This window comes from Electrophorus electricus, chromosome 13 (genome assembly GCF_013358815.1).
Source record: "Electrophorus electricus isolate fEleEle1 chromosome 13, fEleEle1.pri, whole genome shotgun sequence".
In the NCBI taxonomy this organism is placed as follows: Eukaryota; Metazoa; Chordata; class Actinopteri; order Gymnotiformes; family Gymnotidae; genus Electrophorus; species Electrophorus electricus.
The window spans coordinates 1,145,786-1,169,887 of NC_049547.1; the positions used below are offsets into that span (position 1 = coordinate 1,145,786).

At 41.5% G+C, this 24,102-nt stretch overlaps 2 protein-coding genes across 2 annotated transcripts; one reads left to right on the top strand and one right to left on the bottom strand.

The window, feature by feature from the left end:
* The first annotated feature begins 1,290 nt into the window (after positions 1–1,290).
* LOC118242354 (bryoporin-like) lies at positions 1,291–9,456 on the top strand. Its single transcript, XM_035533009.1, is given in 5 exon segments — positions 1,291–1,469; positions 1,817–1,902; positions 8,507–8,628; positions 8,782–9,042; positions 9,044–9,456. Coding segments are annotated over 4 exon segments (528 nt in total). The 5' UTR covers positions 1,291–1,469; positions 1,817–1,899; the 3' UTR covers positions 9,186–9,456.
* Positions 9,457–12,090: 2,634 nt separating this feature from the next.
* Positions 12,091–20,256, bottom strand: LOC118242355 (DELTA-sagatoxin-Srs1a-like). Its single transcript, XM_035533015.1, has 4 exons — positions 20,078–20,256; positions 19,645–19,730; positions 12,919–13,040; positions 12,091–12,765 (listed from the first exon to the last, which is right to left on the bottom strand). The coding sequence occupies exons 2-4, from the start codon at positions 19,645–19,647 to the stop codon at positions 12,354–12,356; spliced, it is 537 nt and encodes a 178-aa protein (XP_035388908.1). The 5' UTR covers positions 19,648–19,730; positions 20,078–20,256; the 3' UTR covers positions 12,091–12,353.
* Between the last annotated feature and the right edge of the window lie 3,846 nt (positions 20,257–24,102).

Consider the following 24,102-nt stretch of genomic DNA (forward strand, 5'->3'; position numbering starts at 1 on the left):
TAGTCGCATTACTGTTGGGTGTTACCCCAACACTGGTCTAGGTTTATTATTAGTGAAGTGAGTGGGTGGGCCCTGTGTGAAACCCTACTGGTTTGGCACAGGGTATTTGACATCTTATCCTGTGCATAATTATATGTCTAAATGATACATTGCTTGTACATTAAGTAATATATAATCCATATTAAATAAGTCATAGGCTCAGTCCAACTGTATTGCAACTTTTGGAAGCAATTGAAAAGTTTTAACTGAGAAGAACAATCACTGGAAAAAAATAGATATTGCGCCTTTAAATGTTTTAAATGTTTACCTGAATTAATAGTTAATAATTAATTAGCTATTAATAAATAATAGCTAATTAATTAATACCTAATAGCTAATTAGCTAATGCACAAATCACATTCAATTTCCAAAGCTAAAGGCTTTGCAGCTACTTCTGTAGAGGCAGAAGGAACAGAAACACCTTCCTCTAATATCTGAGATCCACCCCACGGCACACAAACTGAGATGAATACTGGGCAAGAAACTAGCAGTGGATGTCGGCAGAGTTCGAGTGGCCTCAGTGGAACGTCGACATGACAAAACCAGACTGGCATTCCCTGTGAGAATGGATATGGCCAAAAAAGCCATGTCTTTTCTGGGAATGTGCTCTTACTGCAGAGAATCTATCCCTGATTACACAATCCTCAAGGCACCCCTAAGTGCAATAGCACATGGGAAGGGTGCACAGGCCCACAGCGTGTTTAGTTGGACAACCAGAAGCAGAAAGGGCATTTGAAAATTTGAAAAGAGCTCCTCAAACCAACCCAACTCTGGGCATTTCAGATACTGATAGGCCATTTACAAACAGCTGATGAAAAGAATACCTGCATGACCTCTGTGTTACTGCAGGACCATGGTAGTAAGTCCTCCCTGTTACTGCAAGACATGGTGGGAAGATGAGACCTGCGGGTTATTTCTCAGCAAAACCTGACCCTGTGGCTCAGGGACTTCCCCTTTGTCTCAAGGCAGTAGCAGCTCTGGAAAAAGCTGTGACAGCCTCACATGACATTGTGGGTTACTGTAGATTGAATTTGTTAGTTCCCCATGTAGTTGCACAGTTGCTGCTAGAACAGAAACCATCACACATGACTGCAGCCAGATGGCTTTGATATCACACAGTTTTATTAGAAATGCCAAATGTAAACTTGAAACGATGAACAGTGCTTAGCCTCACCTCTCTTCTTCCCACAAAATCAGATAGCAAACCACATGATTGTCTAGAAGTTGTGAATGAACTTTGCTCACCTAGGTTGCACATGCCCGATTTGTGGACGGATCTGCATTCAGTGAAGCTGAGTCAGGCAAGACCTACGTGGGGTTTGCAGTAGTGAATCAAATCGAAACTCTCCTGGCGGATTCATTGCCAGGACATTTACCAGCACAAGCAGCAGAGCCAGTGGCGTTGACTGAGGCATGCAAAACAGTGGAAGGTAAGACAGTGACAATCTCCACAGACAGTAGACATGCTTTGGGGATAGTCTGCGAATTTGGTAAGCTGTGGAAACACAGAGAATTTTTAACCTCATCAGGTAAGTCCATTCCACACCATAACCTGATTGTGGCCTTCCTGAATGCAATCCTGCTCCCCTCAAAGGTGGCAGTGTGCAAATGTGACACTCAGAGAACTCACATGTTGCACCGCGATCCAGACTCTCTAGAGAATGAAAAAGCAGATGCTGCAGCCCGAGCCAGGCACAGAAACCCACCACAAGTTCTTAAATTCTACGCAAAACTAACACTTCCCCTTCTCATGAAACTAACACTCTTATCCCAACAGCCAAGCTCACAGAGCCTTCTACCAGAGGAGAAAGCTGTTTGGAAAAAGGCAGGCGCACACACAAAAGAAGGGGTACGACCCCAATGGTAAGCCTTACCTGCCAAAAAGAATGTTCCTATAATATGCTAGATTGACCCATGGCAAGGACTATGTGTCAAAAGGAGGAACATACAATAGCATAGCACATTAATGATTACTCATTAACCATTAATTACTTCTAAGTTTCATCCTAAAACCTATACAAATATAAGGGAATCAAATCTACAAACAGTGCGGTACCAACTAGAAAGTACAAGGACGATAGACAATAGTCCTTTCAGTAGTTTATTTAGGAACAAGAAGAAGTAACAACAGTAAACATGTAATCATGTTTTAAATGTCACTATACTTGATGTTATTATACTAGATTTTCTCTGAATAAGTCCAGTTGCTCTGAACATAACTAATATATTTATGCAATAGAAATATATAGTTCAATAAAACTGCAGCTGGAATTTGCTTTTGGCTCGGACATAACTTACTTCATTGTGATGTTTTTGTGTTTGCATGAAACAAATTACACATAATGAGAATATTTACATTTGTTGAAATATCCAATCCTCTCGTCTGTGGGGACGCTGTCAGCAATCCCGCCTCTAGCCACCAGAGGTCCTCATCTCCAGAGTAGTAGCCCAGTTGCCACAAAGGTTACAGCCTTTGTACTCTCCTGTTCCTGATTACCTATTCATCAGCTTCCCTGCTTACTCTCCAGTGGCTTCACTCTTTGCGAAGTATCGCCAGCTCTTATAGTCTAGGTATCATTCCGTATTTATTGCCCAGTATTATCTTTTTACTTGGACTCTTCCTGTATTTTCTTACCATTTCTTACTTTTCTCCGTGCCTTCTCTGGTTTTTGTCTCTGCACTTTACCTAGTCCCCTTTTTGCGCGTCTGTTCTTATTCAAAACTTCACCTGCACATGGATGCGTCTCACCTCGCTGAGCCTCATTTCTTATACTGCGCCATTACAGCCTACCTGCGCGTGTGCTGCACGCGTGACTAATGTCTCAGTCACCTTTATGATTTGGGTACTAAAATTTAGATTTTACACAGAAACGTAACGCAAGTAACTGTAACACTGAGTGGGTGGCGGTAGTCAGTAATTACTAGCTTTTGAACAGTCCAGAATCGAAGAACCGGGAAGCAATGAAACCTGAACACTTACCAAAACTAGAAACGAAAGTGAAACCAAGAACATGAACCATTGCCCTGACAGCAGAGACAGGAGAACGCGGTATAAATACACAGACCAACCAGGTGAAACGAGACCAATATTACATTCAAAACCCAGCGGAGAAAGAAAGAAACAAAACCACTGTGGGACCCGCGATGTCGAAGGAGGAAACCGTGACAGTAATGTCGGGTTTATTGAGTTAGTAACTGTGATGTGATTACAAGGATTTAAATTGTAATACCTTACATTACTTCATCGGAGGAAAAGGTAGTCGCATTACTGTTGGGTGTTACCCCAACACTGGTCTAGGTTTATTATTAGTGAAGTGAGTGGGTGGGCCCTGTGTGAAACCCTACTGGTTTGGCACAGGGTATTTGACATCTTATCCTGTGCATAATTATATGTCTAAATGATACATTGCTTGTACATTAAGTAATATATAATCCATATTAAATAAGTCATAGGCTCAGTCCAACTGTATTGCAACTTTTGGAAGCAATTGAAAAGTTTTAACTGAGAAGAACAATCACTGGGAAAAAAAATAGATATTGCTCCTTTAAATGTTTTAAATGTTTACCTGAATTAATAGTTAATAATTAATTAGCTAATTAGCTAATGAACAAATCACATTCAATTTCCAAAGCTAAAGGCTTTGCGGCTACTTCTGTAGAGGCAGAAGGAACAGACACACCTTCCTCTAATATCTCAGATTCACCTTTTAGTGAAGTTGCACCACAAACCAGAACCAGAGTGAGTAGAACTGTGAAGCTGGTAAACAGGTTCATGCAGAAACTGGCACAATAGAACTCAGTTCACAGCTTTGATTTATATTGTTATGAGTAACACAGTTAGTAACGTTAAAATCTGGTAATGAAGAGTCCATGTTTATTTGCACACACAGAGCAACTTTGGATCAGTTTTTCTTAGCATGAAAAAATGTGGACTGGACTGTGATCAAACTTGAAAAGCAGAGAGGTGAAGTAGAGGATGGGTGTGTTGGATATGTCACATCTTCACCTTGGTGCTTGTTCTCAAAGAGACACAAAGCACAGAAAATGGTCACAGAGACATTCAGAAAATTATAGAAGAACAAACTAAATATAAAACTAAATCAAAAACAATCACAAATGAAACAAGTGTATAAGATATATAGGAGGGGTGCATGAATCCCTTCAGTTCCCTTTTGATTCTCCCTAATCACAAAGCAAGCTTGGTCAGCCTGCGCCATTTACATGCAGGAGTGCCGACCAGACAAACCTGGCCTTTGACAGACAACTATGCAGACAGATGTCTAGATGGTCAAACCTTCATTCAGCATACCATGCTAGGATAAATTACGCAAAAATGTCTGATAATGTTACGAGTACTGACTCAAAACAAACAGCAAATCATTAGTTTAAATGGATCCCATAAGTCCTTTCAACGATCATGGAGCCCAGTCCTGTGAGTCAGTCCTGTAATGAAAAGAAGTCATTAGGGTGTCACTAGGGTTGAAAACATGATCATCATTTTGTGTGGTGACAGAGTGACTGTGATGTTGCCAAGACCAAGTGTTGTTTCGTTATTGAGTTGGTCGACCTGTTTTGATAAAGTACAAACTCGATCAGAGATTGCATGACACCACAGAAAGGTCCCAACCTCCAGGACAAGTCTGTCGGCATTTATAGTTTGTAACACAAGGAATACATTGTATGCTGTCATGTGGCATGCGCTTGCAGTCTCACGTAGATGGCAAGGATGCAGAAGATGAGTATGATTAGTCTCTTGATAGTTTACTTGATAGTTATCATGGTTTTAGTTTGTTGATCTTGTAGTCTAGACTCTCAGGCAAAAGGCTATGTCCAGGCATCTGGATCCTCATTTTGTGTCTGTTAAAAGGGACTGAGTAGCAGTAAGAGAGAGAATGACATAGAGAAATGAATGTGAACTTGTCATTTTTGCTGCCATGTTAGCGAACCTGTTTCCTTGTGCCCCAATTGAATCACTGTTAGTGAGTGCTTTGATTTTCACAATAGCTAGTTCATAGAAGAACCTGCACTAACTCAATGTTCTTAAGTGGGGTTTCAGCAACTGTCAAACACCATCTGTGATGCCACAGGTGTCCGCAATCACGCACAACCCCAAACACATAGCGAGAGTTAGTGGGCACATTTGTTTTAGCATCATTAGCCTCCGATTTACTGTTGCATCCAGACTTTTCTGAGGGAAAACAGTTATCAGAGGCTTCTCTGTATAGAGCAGCCAAATCTGGATACAGTCCAGTTTGAGCCAGCGGATTTTCATGACAATTTCTCATTCACAATCAGTGAGTTTCTGTTTAGACTCATTTAATGACCTCTGCATCCTCTCATATTTTCTCTGAGCATTTGAAGCAGATGTTTCATGCATTAGAAACTCTTTGATTAGGCTAGCAAATTGCTTGGCCAATTCAGAAATTTGCTCTACCAGACTAGCATTTTGCTGCTCTTGTTGTGAGGACTTGGACTCCATATAAAACTTAATAAAACATAAGCATTCTTCAAAAACGTTTTGTTTGACTGCATACCCCAAAGCCTATTCACTCTTATCTACAGTCCATGTTCTATCAGTGTGAAAACCTGTTCATGGATGTGTTTCATCACAACCCTCGCCTCTGAAATTGAACTGAAAATCAGTCCACTCAATTAACTAAAGTGCTGGTTCAGTAGTTAGGAACTTTCCAGGAAACCCGTCCATTAGTCCTGGTGAGGTAAGAGGACCACAAACAGCTGCAGTACCATGGTCTTCTCTCACCTCTTGACTTTGGGGCCTTCTTTCAAAGAGGCACAAGGCACAGAAAATACATTTGTACTATTTATCTGACACTTTTAGCCAAAGCAACTTATAATTCTGACTGAACACAACTTGCATAATTGAGGGTTAAGGTCTTGCTCAGTCATTAATGGACCACTGTGGACCACTTTTGGGACCCAGTAGTGGCCACTTGAACCAGCACCTTAACCTCTAAGCTACCACTGCCCAGCTCTCTGATTGGTGGCTAGTGTAGGGATGTTTTTGAGGGACCAGGACCACTGAGTTGGGTCAGATTGAGTTTGAGTTCTGATGCTGGAAATCCCCTGAAAGTGGTTATATGCTATTAATTAATGACTGACAATTTTTCTGAGTTACTTGTGTTTAAGTAGCATACGCCCGAGATCACAACGTAATATGTTGTTTTCTCTATCTCAAGATAATACAAGTGATTGTCTATAGATAAAAATATATTTTCTTGTGATCTCAACATAGCAAAATGGTTTTCTAGAGAGAACCTTTTTCCAAATTATTTTCTAAATGCCAAGGGAATACATAATTTAGCACAGGCTACATGCTTTAGTCTGCTTCATGGATGAGCACATCTGGTTTTACTCACAACCAATCGCTCCCACACACAGACTCTCAGTAAACGGGAATTGTCGCCCTCACATCAGTCGTGATGAAGTGCTTTGAAAAGCTAGTCAGAGACTTCATCACATCTTCACTGCCAGCCTCCATGGACCCACTGCAATTTGCATACCGCCACAACCGCTCCACTGACGATGCAATTGCACATCTGCACCAAACTACACTGACTCACCTGGACGAAGGGAGGGGAAATTATGTTAAAATGCTATTTGTCGACTACAGTTCAGCATTTAACACTATCATCCCCTCCCTACTCACTACTAAGTTGGGAGATCTAGGACTGCATACATCCCTGTGTGACTGGATCTCCAACTTCCTAACAGACAGACCACAATCAGTACGGGTGGGCAACTGCGCCTCATCCACCCTCACCCTCAGCACTGGAGCTCCTCAGGGTTGTGTCCTAAGCCCCCTGCTCTACTCACTGCACACCTACGACTGCACAGCCACTTCCAGCTCCACCATCATTGTCAAGTTTGCTGACGACACCGTTGTCGTGGGTCTGATCTCGGACAACGACGAGAGGACCTACCTGGAGGAGATTAAACACCTGGAAAACTGGTGCCAGGAAAATAATCTCCTCCTAAACGTCAGTAAGACAAAGGAGCTGATCGTGGATTGCAGCAAGAAGCAGGTGCGGCACTACCAACCTGTGAGGATCAGTGGAACCACGGTGGAGAGAGTAGATAGTTTCAGGTACCTTGGAGTTCACATCTCGCAGGACCTGTCCTGGTCCCGCCATACCAACTCCCTGGCAAAGAAGGCTCGTCAGCGTCTTTACCACCTCAGACGCCTAAGGGACTTCAGACTGCCCTCCAAAGTACTGCGGAACTTCTACACCTGCACTATCGAGAGCATCCTCACGGGGAACATCACAGTCTGGTTTGGGAACAGCACCAGGCAGGACAGACAAGCACTCCAAAGGGTAGTGCGTTCAGCAGAGCGCATCACTCACTCGGAACTTCCTGACCTGCAGACCATCTACTACAAGCGGTGCCAGACCAAGGCCAGGAGGATTGTGAAGGACCCCACCCATCCCAACAATAGACTCTTCACTCTGTTGAGGTCAGGGAGGCGCTTCCGCTCCCTGAAGACCAAGACAGAGAGGCTGAAGAGGAGCTTCTTCCCACAGGCCATTCGGGCCCTGAATCAGGGAAACTGATAAACTGTGGGGACTACCACCACCATGTAACATGACTGTATATCTGTACATCTGTATATATAGATTTATACTCAATTACCCTGTTACACAACAACAACTGTAGATATGTTATTATATAAAATGGATCTGTACATTCTGTAGATTGTGTACATATATACCCAACCATATACATTGTACATTGTGTATATAATCATAATATACATATATTGTACATACATTGTTAATATATTTTTGTACATACATAGAGTATATATATTTATCTTGCATATATACATTTTTCTCTATGCACCCCTGTTTCCTTTCCTCAGTTTGGACAGAGCACTCTCCACCATTTCACTGCACGTTATACTGTGTATGACTATGTATGTGACGAATAAACCGAACTTGAACTTGAACTTGAACTTGAATTTAAACACAGAACAAACTTGAACACACCATTGCTGATACTTTCTCATTGCTTAACAGTTTAATTTTAGAACCTCTTTGTTGATTTTCGATTTTGTGTGTGACCTTCTCTTTTGAGGTTATGGGATATAGCGATTGAAAAGGTGTCAAAACTTGATCAATTACAAGTATTTGTTTCACACAGTACTTATCAGTCAGAGCAAACTATTAGGCCGTATTAAACGCCATGCTATCGCTGTCGTTGAAATGTGACCGTGATTAAAATGATTCATTCTGTTTCTGTATGAGAGTTTACACCAGCAGATGATATTGTCTGACTCCACAGCCCAACACCAACAGTCTGTTCCTTTACCAAAACTTTAGATACAGTCAGTGGTTCTGTGGGTCATTATGTATGTAGGACAAATATTTTATTTCTCACTTCATCATGTGTTTCATCACATCTACTGTTACCTAACTGACATTATTTTTTCCCCCCTGATATGCAACAGATAATGGCTGCACCTCTGGCTGGCACCAGCATTGAACAAATTTCCTCCATTATAAACACAGGAAGAAATGTCAGCATTCAAATTAACAATCAAAGTGCAATTTATACCTTAAAACACCCAAGGCAAGTATCAATGAAGTTTGGAAACACTAATTAAATCCCAGTGTAGTGAACTGTTAAGAAACACTGGTTAGTGAAAGGGATAAAGCTCTACCACACTATTGTGAAAGAATAACTCATGCAGGGTTAATTCTTTATTTACTTATTAATTTTTAGGGTCTTCACCTCCAGTGGATATCCTCTCAGTCCTCCACCACCAACAATTGCAAGAAACAGCATCGGAGCATGCACCTTTACCAAAACCTCAAGTTCATTCCGGGGTTCTGTGGGGGTCCTGACTTACCAAATCCTCGACATTGAGGCGCACACTCCTGGAAAACTCGTTATAATGTTCTCTGTACCTTTTGACTATAATATGTATGAAAACTGGTTTGCTCTTGGCATTTTTGAAGAAAATATAACATGTGATCAGGATCTAAATGTATTATGAGAAGGGCTCATTTACCCGAAGCAAGGGTACAGGGAATGAGATCAGTTATTCCCAAAAAAACATGCGAGTGAACGGAACGATGTCTCCTGCAGGCAAATCTGTTATGAAGGTTGAATTTGAGGACCAGTAGTCTAGCGACCTTATACCAAAACCTAAGAGGCAAACAGACAGCCACATACAAACAGACTGTCAAACTAGTATGTGGACAAACTTGGCAACTGTTACTATGATGTGCAAACAATTCCCTATTTATCCACAGTTAATCATTATGTAAATTACTTTTTGTATGTTAGACAAATTTACTTTTTATTTCATTTTCCAACAAACTCTTATTCCAGTCACTTAATAAATTGCAACCGCTCTTCGGTGGGTAAGAAATGTGAGTAGAGGTAAAGTGTGTTTTCAAATTATTCTGTTCCAATGTACGTCTTTATATTAAAGTTACTTTTTCATTTCAAGCTATTAGTCAGATTTTTCATGAATTTTTAGGCTGCACATCATGGGCACACGTGCTTTGAAAAGTGCTGGGGGCAGAGATCTGGACCAGGTGTTGCATTCAATTCAGTCGCACATCAAATTTGTGTTTCCTTTAAGAAATCAAGTCACCGGGCAAACAAATACACTGATAAAACATGAGTGCTGGGATTGAAAGGATGAGGTTCACAAAGGGGTTTATGGCATTGAACAATACAAGAGGTCTCTGCACAATGGTTTAAAAATATACTTGTAGCAAATTTGTTTTAATAATAAGACAGAGGTATTCCACAGTCATAATCCACAGTTGTTATCCACAGAACATAAACCAAGGTCATAAATCCAGAGGAACAGCCAATGAGGTAAACCAAACAGATGAGGAACAGGCAAAGAGGGGCATCCAAGAACAGGTGGGGATCAAATAAACCAGAGAAACAGACAGAGATAAACAACGGCTCAGAAATGTACCAAACAATGACGAGACTTCGCAAACAGTGCATACAAACACAGGGATACAGGTGATACAGGTGAAGGCAATAACAGGCATTAGCTACTAACAATGGGGCGGAACAGAATGAAACCAAAATGAAGAAGCATCAGGAGTCAAAACCAGGAAGTAAACAAACATATCAGTGTTGCAGTGGGAACTGTGATGGCAGGGAGGGGTGAATGTGAGAAATACCCCCATTACAATAGTACACTGTGATAAAGTCTCGTCTATTTTTAAAGTGGTTCGAGGTTGCATAAATGTTTAATTTGATGGAAAATCAACTGACTTTTCAGCAGCTGTTCAGAACGTTTGTACAGGGCTCACATTCAATGACAGCTATTGATCACATGCCACATTATAGCCCTGGGCTGATCAAGTATACTTTTCTGAATAATCTTAAGGCCATTTTTACAGATTGTTTGGGCAGGAATCTGCAGTCATCTGTTATCTTATGTGAAATATTTTCAGAGTACACTTTCAAAAAGTTGCAGGTGACACAATCAGCCATTTCAGAAAGAAGTGGGGAAAATAGACCAGAGTTGATCGCAGTGTACTGTGGTAAAGGAGGTCTTGGAGAGACTTTGCAGTTTATCGGCAGTTGAACAGAACTGAGCGCTGTGCATGTGTCCTAACTCATGACAGATTATTCGCGTTCACATCACAAAGTATTGCTAACCCTATGTAGCGTACCAAGTGTTTCCGAATCTTACATGTCTTCCTGGTTATTGACTCCTGCCTGCTTTTTTGACCTCATCTCCCGCCTGACCTTTGGACACCCTGAACAATGTAAGACAATTACAATTATCATTCTTTCGCAGAACTCTAGCAAACGTTGGAATAAAAGTCTCTCAATCATATGTATTGCCCACAATATCACTCCACTGTTTGACACTACTGTTTGTCAACATGGAACGGGCTGGAGTCCCGTTACACCTTGTATAGGTTTTCACCTCATTTGTATCACCTGTGCATTGTTAGTCCTCATTACCCTGTGTATTTAAACCCTGTGTTGTTCTCTGTTAGTTTGCTGGTTGTTGTTAAATACTAGACTCTGTATGTTATTCCTAGCTGTTTGTATTCCAAGCACTGTGTGTAACGTTGAGCGGTAGGGAGGCAGACGCATGTGCAAAGAAGAGCGAGATTTAATTGGAGCAAATCCAGAATCAGAGTCATTAAGGCAGTCCAGGGTTGAAGAGCCAACATGTAGAGCACGGGGATAGATGATTAAACAGGACAAGGGCTAGGATACACGAGTAACTAAACACAAACAAAGGCTAGAACTAAACACACGGAAGCAAACAGGGGAGCATAACATAGACTAGGAAACAAAGGCACGGAGTACGAAGAAACAACCATTAGAATAAACATGAACGCAATGAACTAAACACATTCAAATGCACAGCAAAAACACTGGGATCCAGACAGGGTTTAAATACATGAACTTAACACTAGAAACAAGGGACAGGTGTGCAAAATCAAATGAGGGGAGGAGAAAACGAAACCATGGAACGGAAGAAAAAAAACACAAGCCAGGGAAACACAGAACCTGGGAGGGACGGATCGTGACATTGTGTTTTTTCTGCCTGTCTGTATTCGCTAGTCTTTGTTATTTGTTCTTATTGTTGCTTGTGTAATTGTTATAGCTTTCTTCCCCTTTTTGTCATCGTGTGCTTTAGTTTGTTTGTGTAAGATAGATTCCTGGACTCTGTGCACTGGCTCATGGACCCTGGACTGAACTAACAACCCTGTGGATTTGCACTTAAAAAATCCTGCTCTTCTCAGCATATGCGTATGCCTCATGATCACTCTCCCTTTCAATCCCAGCACTCAGGAATTTGAGGTGCAACAACTGAATGCAACACCTGGTCCAGATCTCTGTCCTCAGCACTTTTCAAAGCACATGTGCCTATGATGTGTAGACTATAAATCCATTAATAATCTGACTAATAGTTTCAGATGAAAAAATAACTTTAATATAAACACATACATTGGAACAGAATATTTTGAAAACACACTTTACCTCTATTTACAACATTTCTTACCCACTAAGGAGTGGTTGCAATTTATTTAAGTAAATGGAATAAGAGTTTGATGGAAAATTAAATAAAAAGTAACATACATTTGCCTAACATACATGAAGTAAAAGTAGAAAATATATTACAAAAATTCAATGTTATGGTAACATATTAGGCAAGTTTGTTAACATATTAGTTTAACAGTTACAAAAATAGAATTTAACATACAAAATATAATTTAATTTCCTTGAGTATATGCAAAGTTGAAGGGACATCAACAGTCTGTTTGTCTCTTAGGTTTTGATAAAAGATCGCTAGACTACTGGTCCTCAAATTCAACCTTCATAACACATTTGCCTGCAGGAGACATCGTTCCGTTCACTCGCATGTTTTTTTGGGAATAACTGATCTCAGTCCCTGTACCCTTGCTTCGGGTAAATGAGCCCTTCTCATAATACATTTGTCGGAATAGATCCTGATCACATGTTATATTTTCTTCAAAAATGCCAAGAGCAAACCAGTTTTCATACATATTATAGTCAAAAGGTACAGAGAACATTATAACGAGTTTTCCAGGAGTGTGCGCCTCAATGTCGAGGATTTGGTAAGTCAGGACCCCCACAGAACCCCGGAATGAACTTGAGGTTTTGGTAAAGGTGCATGCTCCGCTGCTGTTTCTTGCAATTGTTGGTGGTGGAGGACTGAGAGGATATCCACTGGAGGTGAAGACCCTAAAAATTAATAAGTAAATAAAGAATTAACCCTGCATGAGTTATTCTTTCACAATAGTGTGGTAGAGCTTTATCCCTTTCACTAACCAGTGTTTCTTAACAGTTCACTACACTGGGATTTAATTAGTGTTTCCAAACTTCATTGATACTTGCCTTGGGTGTTTTAAGGTATAAATTGCACTTTGATTGTTAATTTGAATGCTGACATTTCTTCCTGTGTTTATAATGGAGGAAATTTGTTCAATGCTGGTGCCAGCCAGAGGTGCAGCCATTATCTGTTGCATATCAGGGGGGAAAAAATAATGTCAGTTAGGTAACAGTAGATGTGATGAAACACATGATGAAGTGAGAAATAAAATATTTGTCCTACATACATAATGACCCACAGAACCACTGACTGTATCTAAAGTTTTGGTAAAGGAACAGACTGTTGGTGTTGGGCTGTGGAGTCAGACAATATCATCTGCTGGTGTAAACTCTCATACAGAAACAGAATGAATCATTTTAATCACGGTCACATTTCAACGACAGCGATAGCATGGCGTTTAATACGGCCTAATAGTTTGCTCTGACTGATAAGTACTGTGTGAAACAAATACTTGTAATTGATCAAGTTTTGACACCTTTTCAATCGCTATATCCCATAACCTCAAAAGAGAAGGTCACACACAAAATCGAAAATCAACAAAGAGGTTCTAAAATTAAACTGTTAAGCAATGAGAAAGTATCAGCAATGGTGTGTTCAAGTTTGTTCTGTGTTTAAATTCAAGTTCAAGTTCAAGTTCAAGTTCGGTTTATTCGTCACATACATAGTCATACACAGTATAACGTGCAGTGAAATGGTGGAGAGTGCTCTGTCCAAACTGAGGAAAGGAAACAGGGGTGCATAGAGAAAAATGTATATATGCAAGATAAATATATATACTCTATGTATGTACAAAAATATATTAACAATGTATGTACAATATATGTATATTATGATTATATACACAATGTACAATGTATATGGTTGGGTATATATGTACACAATCTACAGAATGTACAGATCCATTTTATATAATAACATATCTACAGTTGTTGTTGTGTAACAGGGTAATTGAGTATAAATCTATATATACAGATGTACAGATATACAGTCATGTTACATGGTGGTGGTGGTCCCCACAGTTTATCAGTTTCCCTGATTCAGGGCCCGAATGGCCTGTGGGAAGAAGCTCCTCTTCAGCCTCTCTGTCTTGGTCTTCAGGGAGCGGAAGCGCCTCCCTGACCTCAACAGAGTGAAGAGTCTATTGTTGGGATGGGTGGGGTCCTTCACAATCCTCCTGGCCTTGGTCTGGCACCGCTTGTAGTAGATGGTCTGCAGGTCAGGAAGTTCCGAGTGAGTGATGCGCTCTGCTGAACGCACTACCCTTTGGAGTGCTTGTCTGTCCTGCCTGGTGCTATTCCCAAACCAGACTGTGATGTTCCCCGTGAGGATGCTCTCGATAGTGCAGGTGTAGAAGTTCCGCAGTACTTTGGAGGGCAGTCTGAAGTCCCTTAGGCGTCTGAGGTGGTAAAGACGCTGACGAGCCTTCTTTGCCAGGGAGTTGGTATGGCGGGACCAGGACAGGTCCTGCGAGATGTGAACTCCAAGGTACCTGAAACTATCTACTCTCTCCACCGTGGTTCCACTGATCCTCACAGGTTGGTAGTGCCGCACCTGCTTCTTGCTGCAATCCACGATCAGCTCCTTTGTCTTACTGACGTTTAGGAGGAGATTATTTTCCTGGCACCAGTTTTCCAGGTGTTTAATCTCCTCCAGGTAGGTCCTCTCGTCGTTGTCCGAGATCAGACCCACGACAACGGTGTCGTCAGCAAACTTGACAATGATGGTGGAGCTGGAAGTGGCTGTGCAGTTGTAGGTGTGCAGTGAGTAGAGCAGGGGGCTTAGGACACAACCCTGAGGAGCTCCAGTGCTGAGGGTGAGGGTGGATGAGGCGCAGTTGCCCACCCGTACTGATTGTGGTCTGTCTGTTAGGAAGTTGGAGATCCAGTCACACAGGGATGTATGCAGTCCTAGATCTCCCAACTTAGTAGTGAGTAGGGAGGGGATGATAGTGTTAAATGCTGAACTGTAGTCGACAAATAGCATTTTAACATAATTTCCCCTCCCTTCGTCCAGGTGAGTCAGTGTAGTTTGGTGCAGATGTGCAATTGCATCGTCAGTGGAGCGGTTGTGGCGGTATGCAAATTGCAGTGGGTCCATGGAGGCTGGCAGTGAAGATGTGATGAAGTCTCTGACTAGCTTTTCAAAGCACTTCATCACGACTGATGTGAGGGCGACAATTCCCGTTTACTGAGAGTCTGTGTGTGGGAGCGATTGGTTGTGAGTAAAACCAGATGTGCTCATCCATGAAGCAGACTAAAGCATGTAGCCTGTGCTAAATTATGTATTCCCTTGGCATTTAGAAAATAATTTGGAAAAAGGTTCTCTCTAGAAAACCATTTTGCTATGTTGAGATCACAAGAAAATATATTTTTATCTATAGACAATCACTTGTATTATCTTGAGATAGAGAAAACAACATATTACGTTGTGATCTCGGGCGTATGCTACTTAAACACAAGTAACTCAGAAAAATTGTCAGTCATTAATTAATAGCATATAACCACTTTCAGGGGATTTCCAGCATCAGAACTCAAACTCAATCTGACCCAACTCAGTGGTCCTGGTCCCTCAAAAACATCCCTACACTAGCCACCAATCAGAGAGCTGGGCAGTGGTAGCTTAGAGGTTAAGGTGCTGGTTCAAGTGGCCACTACTGGGTCCCAAAAGTGGTCCACAGTGGTCCATTAATGACTGAGCAAGACCTTAACCCTCAATTATGCAAGTTGTGTTCAGTCAGAATTATAAGTTGCTTTGGCTAAAAGTGTCAGATAAATAGTACAAATGTATTTTCTGTGCCTTGTGCCTCTTTGAAAGAAGGCCCCAAAGTCAAGAGGTGAGAGAAGACCATGGTACTGCAGCTGTTTGTGGTCCTCTTACCTCACCAGGACTAATGGACGGGTTTCCTGGAAAGTTCCTAACTACTGAACCAGCACTTTAGTTAATTGAGTGGACTGATTTTCAGTTCAATTTCAGAGGCGAGGGTTGTGATGAAACACATCCATGAACAGGTTTTCACACTGATAGAACATGGACTGTAGATAAGAGTGAATAGGCTTTGGGGTATGCAGTCAAACAAAACGTTTTTGAAGAATGCTTATGTTTTATTAAGTTTTATATGGAGTCCAAGTCCTCACAACAAGAGCAGCAAAATGCTAGTCTGGTAGAGCAAATTTCTGAATTGGCCAAGCAATTTGCTAGCCTAATCAAAGAGTTTCTAATGCATGAAACATCTGCTTCAAATGCTCAGAGAAAATATGAGAGGATGCAGAGGTCATTAAATGAGTCTAAACAGAAACTCACTGATTGTGAATGAGAAATTGTCATGAAAATCCGCTGGCTCAAACTGGACTGTATCCAGATTTGGCTGCTCTATACAGAGAAGCCTCTGATAACTGTTTTCCCTCAGAAAAGTCTGGATGCAACAGTAAATCGGAGGCTAATGATGCTAAAACAAATGTGCCCACTAACTCTCGCTATGTGTTTGGGGTTGTGCGTGATTGCGGACACCTGTGGCATCACAGATGGTGTTTGACAGTTGCTGAAACCCCACTTAAGAACATTGAGTTAGTGCAGGTTCTTCTATGAACTAGCTATTGTGAAAATCAAAGCACTCACTAACAGTGATTCAATTGGGGCACAAGGAAACAGGTTCGCTAACATGGCAGCAAAAATGACAAGTTCACATTCATTTCTCTATGTCATTCTCTCTCTTACTGCTACTCAGTCCCTTTTAACAGACACAAAATGAGGATCCAGATGCCTGGACATAGCCTTTTGCCTGAGAGTCTAGACTACAAGATCAACAAACTAAAACCATGATAACTATCAAGTAAACTATCAAGAGACTAATCATACTCATCTTCTGCATCCTTGCCATCTACGTGAGACTGCAAGCGCATGCCACATGACAGCATACAATGTATTCCTTGTGTTACAAACTATAAATGCCGACAGACTTGTCCTGGAGGTTGGGACCTTTCTGTGGTGTCATGCAATCTCTGATCGAGTTTGTACTTTATCAAAACAGGTCGACCAACTCAATAACGAAACAACACTTGGTCTTGGCAACATCACAGTCACTCTGTCACCACACAAAATGATGATCATGTTTTCAACCCTAGTGACACCCTAATGACTTCTTTTCATTACAGGACTGACTCACAGGACTGGGCTCCATGATCGTTGAAAGGACTTATGGGATCCATTTAAACTAATGATTTGCTGTTTGTTTTGAGTCAGTACTCGTAACATTATCAGACATTTTTGCGTAATTTATCCTAGCATGGTATGCTGAATGAAGGTTTGACCATCTAGACATCTGTCTGCATAGTTGTCTGTCAAAGGCCAGGTTTGTCTGGTCGGCACTCCTGCATGTAAATGGCGCAGGCTGACCAAGCTTGCTTTGTGATTAGGGAGAATCAAAAGGGAACTGAAGGGATTCATGCACCCCTCCTATATATCTTATACACTTGTTTCATTTGTGATTGTTTTTGATTTAGTTTTATATTTAGTTTGTTCTTCTATAATTTTCTGAATGTCTCTGTGACCATTTTCTGTGCTTTGTGTCTCTTTGAGAACAAGCACCAAGGTGAAGATGTGACATATCCAACACACCCATCCTCTACTTCACCTCTCTGCTTTTCAAGTTTGATCACAGTCCAGTCCACATTTTTTCATGCTAAGAAAAACTGATCCAAAGTTGCTCTGTGTGTGCAAATAAACATGGACTCTTCATTACCAGATTTTAACGTTACTAACTGTGTTACTCATAACAATATAAATCAAAGCTGTGAACTGAGTTCTATTGTGCCAGTTTCTGCATGAACCTGTTTACCAGCTTCACAGTTCTACTCACTCTGGTTCTGGTTTGTGGTGCAACTTCACTAAAAGGTGAATCTGAGATATTAGAGGAAGGTGTGTCTGTTCCTTCTGCCTCTACAGAAGTAGCCGCAAAGCCTTTAGCTTTGGAAATTGAATGTGATTTGTTCATTAGCTAATTAGCTAATTAATTATTAACTATTAATTCAGGTAAACATTTAAAACATTTAAAGGAGCAATATCTATTTTTTTTCCCAGTGATTGTTCTTCTCAGTTAAAACTTTTCAATTGCTTCCAAAAGTTGCAATACAGTTGGACTGAGCCTATGACTTATTTAATATGGATTATATATTACTTAATGTACAAGCAATGTATCATTTAGACATATAATTATGCACAGGATAAGATGTCAAATACCCTGTGCCAAACCAGTAGGGTTTCACACAGGGCCCACCCACTCACTTCACTAATAATAAACCTAGACCAGTGTTGGGGTAACACCCAACAGTAATGCGACTACCTTTTCCTCCGATGAAGTAATGTAAGGTATTACAATTTAAATCCTTGTAATCACATCACAGTTACTAACTCAATAAACCCGACATTACTGTCACGGTTTCCTCCTTCGACATCGCGGGTCCCACAGTGGTTTTGTTTCTTTCTTTCTCCGCTGGGTTTTGAATGTAATATTGGTCTCGTTTCACCTGGTTGGTCTGTGTATTTATACCGCGTTCTCCTGTCTCTGCTGTCAGGGCAATGGTTCATGTTCTTGGTTTCACTTTCGTTTCTAGTTTTGGTAAGTGTTCAGGTTTCATTGCTTCCCGGTTCTTCGATTCTGGACTGTTCAAAAGCTAGTAATTACTGACTACCGCCACCCACTCAGTGTTACAGTTACTTGCGTTACGTTTCTGTGTAAAATCTAAATTTTAGTACCCAAATCATAAAGGTGACTGAGACATTAGTCACGCGTGCAGCACACGCGCAGGTAGGCTGTAATGGCGCAGTATAAGAAATGAGGCTCAGCGAGGTGAGACGCATCCATGTGCAGGTGAAGTTTTGAATAAGAACAGACGCGCAAAAAGGGGACTAGGTAAAGTGCAGAGACAAAAACCAGAGAAGGCACGGAGAAAAGTAAGAAATGGTAAGAAAATACAGGAAGAGTCCAAGTAAAAAGATAATACTGGGCAATAAATACGGAATGATACCTAGACTATAAGAGCTGGCGATACTTCGCAAAGAGTGAAGCCACTGGAGAGTAAGCAGGGAAGCTGATGAATAGGTAATCAGGAACAGGAGAGTACAAAGGCTGTAACCTTTGTGGCAACTGGGCTACTACTCTGGAGATGAGGACCTCTGGTGGCTAGAGGCGGGATTGCTGACAGCGTCCCCACAGACGAGAGGATTGGATATTTCAACAAATGTAAATATTCTCATTATGTGTAATTTGTTTCATGCAAACACAAAAACATCACAATGAAGTAAGTTATGTCCGAGCCAAAAGCAAATTCCAGCTGCAGTTTTATTGAACTATATATTTCTATTGCATAAATATATTAGTTATGTTCAGAGCAACTGGACTTATTCAGAGAAAATCTAGTATAATAACATCAAGTATAGTGACATTTAAAACATGATTACATGTTTACTGTTGTTACTTCTTCTTGTTCCTAAATAAACTACTGAAAGGACTATTGTCTATCGTCCTTGTACTTTCTAGTTGGTACCGCACTGTTTGTAGATTTGATTCCCTTATATTTGTATAGGTTTTAGGATGAAACTTAGAAGTAATTAATGGTTAATGAGTAATCATTAATGTGCTATGCTATTGTATGTTCCTCCTTTTGACACATAGTCCTTGCCATGGGTCAATCTAGCATATTATAGGAACATTCTTTTTGGCAGGTAAGGCTTACCATTGGGGTCGTACCCCTTCTTTTGTGTGTGCGCCTGCCTTTTTCCAAACAGCTTTCTCCTCTGGTAGAAGGCTCTGTGAGCTTGGCTGTTGGGATAAGAGTGTTAGTTTCATGAGAAGGGGAAGTGTTAGTTTTGCGTAGAATTTAAGAACTTGTGGTGGGTTTCTGTGCCTGGCTCGGGCTGCAGCATCTGCTTTTTCATTCTCTAGAGAGTCTGGATCGCGGTGCAACATGTGAGTTCTCTGAGTGTCACATTTGCACACTGCCACCTTTGAGGGGAGCAGGATTGCATTCAGGAAGGCCACAATCAGGTTATGGTGTGGAATGGACTTACCTGATGAGGTTAAAAATTCTCTGTGTTTCCACAGCTTACCAAATTCGCAGACTATCCCCAAAGCATGTCTACTGTCTGTGGAGATTGTCACTGTCTTACCTTCCACTGTTTTGCATGCCTCAGTCAACGCCACTGGCTCTGCTGCTTGTGCTGGTAAATGTCCTGGCAATGAATCCGCCAGGAGAGTTTCGATTTGATTCACTACTGCAAACCCCACGTAGGTCTTGCCTGACTCAGCTTCACTGAATGCAGATCCGTCCACAAATCGGGCATGTGCAACCTAGGTGAGCAAAGTTCATTCACAACTTCTAGACAATCATGTGGTTTGCTATCTGATTTTGTGGGAAGAAGAGAGGTGAGGCTAAGCACTGTTCATCGTTTCAAGTTTACATTTGGCATTTCTAATAAAACTGTGTGATATCAAAGCCATCTGGCTGCAGTCATGTGTGATGGTTTCTGTTCTAGCAGCAACTGTGCAACTACATGGGGAACTAACAAATTCAATCTACAGTAACCCACAATGTCATGTGAGGCTGTCACAGCTTTTTCCAGAGCTGCTACTGCCTTGAGACAAAGGGGAAGTCCCTGAGCCACAGGGTCAGGTTTTGCTGAGAAATAACCCGCAGGTCTCATCTTCCCACCATGTCTTGCAGTAACAGGGAGGACTTACTACCATGGTCCTGCAGTAACACAGAGGTCATGCAGGTATTCTTTTCATCAGCTGTTTGTAAATGGCCTATCAGTATCTGAAATGCCCAGAGTTGGGTTGGTTTGAGGAGCTCTTTTCAAATTTTCAAATGCCCTTTCTGCTTCTGGTTGTCCAACTAAACACGCTGTGGGCCTGTGCACCCTTCCCATGTGCTATTGCACTTAGGGGTGCCTTGAGGATTGTGTAATCAGGGATAGATTCTCTGCAGTAAGAGCACATTCCCAGAAAAGACATGGCTTTTTTGGCCATATCCATTCTCACAGGGAATGCCAGTCTGGTTTTGTCATGTCGACGTTCCACTGAGGCCACTCGAACTCTGCCGACATCCACTGCTAGTTTCTTGCCCAGTATTCATCTCAGTTTGTGTGCCGTGGGGTGGAACTCTTCACACAGTTGCTTTAGTTCGGCTGCAAACTTCTCACCCCTCTCTGGAATCGGATGTCTGTTCCATGATGTCCTCTATGTCCGATGCGGTTCAAGGCCGATGGACGAGGTTTGCATCTCTGTCTGGTCCTGCCACTTCAACCACTGGCACAGGTGTCATGGGAATGTCCAGAACCATCTACTTGGCCGTGTTTACTGTCATCATTGTCATCAGGATGTTGGTTTTGTAGCACAGTCTTCAGCCGTGTTCGGTTGGACATGAGGGTTGTGCCAATGTCATCATATGTAGGTGGTGTTGGTTCTGGGACTCCTGGTGGGGAATGATGGCTACCATGGTCTGGTCAGGCAGTGGGTTTGGGATTTCGACAGGGTCATCCATCCAGGTCTGCATCTGTGATAGACTTGGCACACTGCAAACTAGTGTCAATATTTCATCTTTTATTTGGCTGTGATCACATCTCCTATGCCCTTGCCTCAGTGACCCACATTTCATAGGCCTTCCAGTTTACTCTTTTTCCCTTTTTCATCTAAGTCTGATAACTTGCACTTTAGTATTTCCAAATGTCTCATTGAAAAACTGCCCTTGTCTGGGAAGCTACACCTATTTTCCCATTGGTCAAACTGGTCTAACGATTCCTGTCTATAATTTTTATACATGAACAATACAATTGATGATGGTATCGTTATTTTCTTTTGACTCCATTTCCAAGGGAATTTTTTTCTCGTTTGCTCTTGTTATTACCCATTGCGCCTCTGATTAGACTGTGTAAGAAATGTCTAAATCACTTTTTTGCCTCTGAGGTTCCCCTGCCATCCTCAATCACGGGGTCCCATCTGGGTTGCCTGGATGTGTGGTGGAAATCTCACTAAACTGGTCAGAAAACAGTCTGTCACTATTACAGCATGCAAACAACTACAAGGCTGGGGTAAAGCAAAGAGTAAAGTTTATTACTTCTCAGTCTGAGGGTGTCTCATTACACATACACACACAAGGGTCTGAAAAGGAGAGGCGACCCCTCCTCTTTCTCAGCCCACCTTTATACTGGTCTCCCCTCACACTACGGCTTTAGCAGTTGCAGAAACAACCCCATAAAAGAAGTTGTCTTCCTCATCTGTTGAACTCTTTTTCTAGCAACAGTGTTCTCTCGGCTTATCTGCTCACAGCTCCACAACAGGAGACCAGTCAAGGCTTAGAGGGAGAAGTATGCCTTCACCCTACTTGCACAACAGTTAGTTTTTCAACTCAGATACACACACACACATATATATAAAGGGAGAAGTATATGTTAGATATGAAAACTCCTTCTAAGCATTGTAACATAAAATTACTACCACAGGAATTTAAAGCATTTTAGTGTAAAGGAATTAATCCCAACAAGCCTTTGAGACATGTTCAAAGTAGACAGTTTTCCTACAGCAAGCATTCATGTAGACTAATATATCCAAATGAGATAGTTGCTATAGCCTGTGTAGGACATAATAACATGTTTGTTGTGTGTTGGAATACTATTTTCTACTTTCCCTACAGCTGCTGGAACTGGTGGTGCTCCTTTCACGAGGCTTGAACAAACACTTTCACGAGGCTTGAACAAACACTTTCACGAGACTTGAACCAGCACTTTCACGATACCTTCCACTGAATTTTTGGACTAGATATGGCCTCATTTTGTGTGGCATCCTGTATTGCAACTACCCCTTGACCCTCTGAAGAGCATGACTCCAGCCAGGAGTTGTTCCAACTCCAGTCTTTCTACCCCTCCTTTGTCTTGTTTGGACTTGGGTGGCATTTTTACCCTTGTCATCTTCTGTTAGAGCATATGTTCCTTGTAATGCCATTAATGGCGAGTCCACATCTAAAGCAATTTAGCAGGATCACTCCCGACATCCTTTAACGGAACCCCTTCATTCAATGGGACCCCTTTGGATGACAGAACTACTTCTGATACCATTTAATGTAACAGGATAGTGGGGGGATCAGACAGAGTACAATACAGGTGGTAGTGATGCAAATTATTTGGATTTTTAGTTTTTTCCAAAGTCCAGTGGCAGGGGCATCATGGCATAAAAAGAGCAAATATCAGAATTATTGATTCTAGAGCAGATCATGAGGATGGTGACATAGCAGTGTGGATTATAGGGCGCGATCCTGAAACAGCAGAGGAGGCAACCAGGCTGGTGGAAGTTTACATCTCAGTGCGAAGAAGCATTGTGACAATAGCTACAGCCAATGGATCCAAGGGCCAAGAATTAAGTCTGTTGGGGGTAGTGAAGGTCACGGTGACATTCAGAATAAAGCTAATGCATATAACCGGCAGTCAGATAAATCTATTAAGGAGGAGGTACACACCAATCTGTACTTTCAAGCAAGGAAATGGAACAATACAGCTATCTGTTATGCACTAAGGCCAAGCACGCCACAACCTGCAAAAACCCCTGAGAATATGGTTAAGATTCTTGTTAATGGGCAGGCAGTGTAGGCCCTAGTATATACTGGAAGGACGCAGTCTAAATGATGAAAAATATGTCTTGAGGAATGACATCTTGTATCAAGTGAAGGGTGAGGCAGAATCTTTAGCAGTGCTGGAGTCTCTCAGACATACGATCAAGACATTTGCACAATCAAATCCACGGGCTGGACATTTGGGCAAATATAAGACACTGGTGAGGATCATTAGTCATTTTAGTTGGCCATACAAATTAAATTAATTCTGTAAGACATGCATTGAATGTCAGTTGATGTCAGGGAGAAGAGTAGCACATGCTCAGTTGCAAAATCTACCACTGACAGAAACACCATTTGAGAAAATAAGTATGGATATGGTGGGGCCATTAGAAAGATGTAAAAGTGGTAATAGGTATATATTAGTGAAGTGTGATTATTTTACAAAGTACCTGGAAGCTTTTCCCCTTGGGTATCAGCATTAATTTCTGTATTTTACAGTATTCACTTTCATTGGTATGTTTGATTCTTACCTAATGTACTTGGATATATTGTATGAGTAAATGACAAAGCACTTTTGTAAGTCACTCT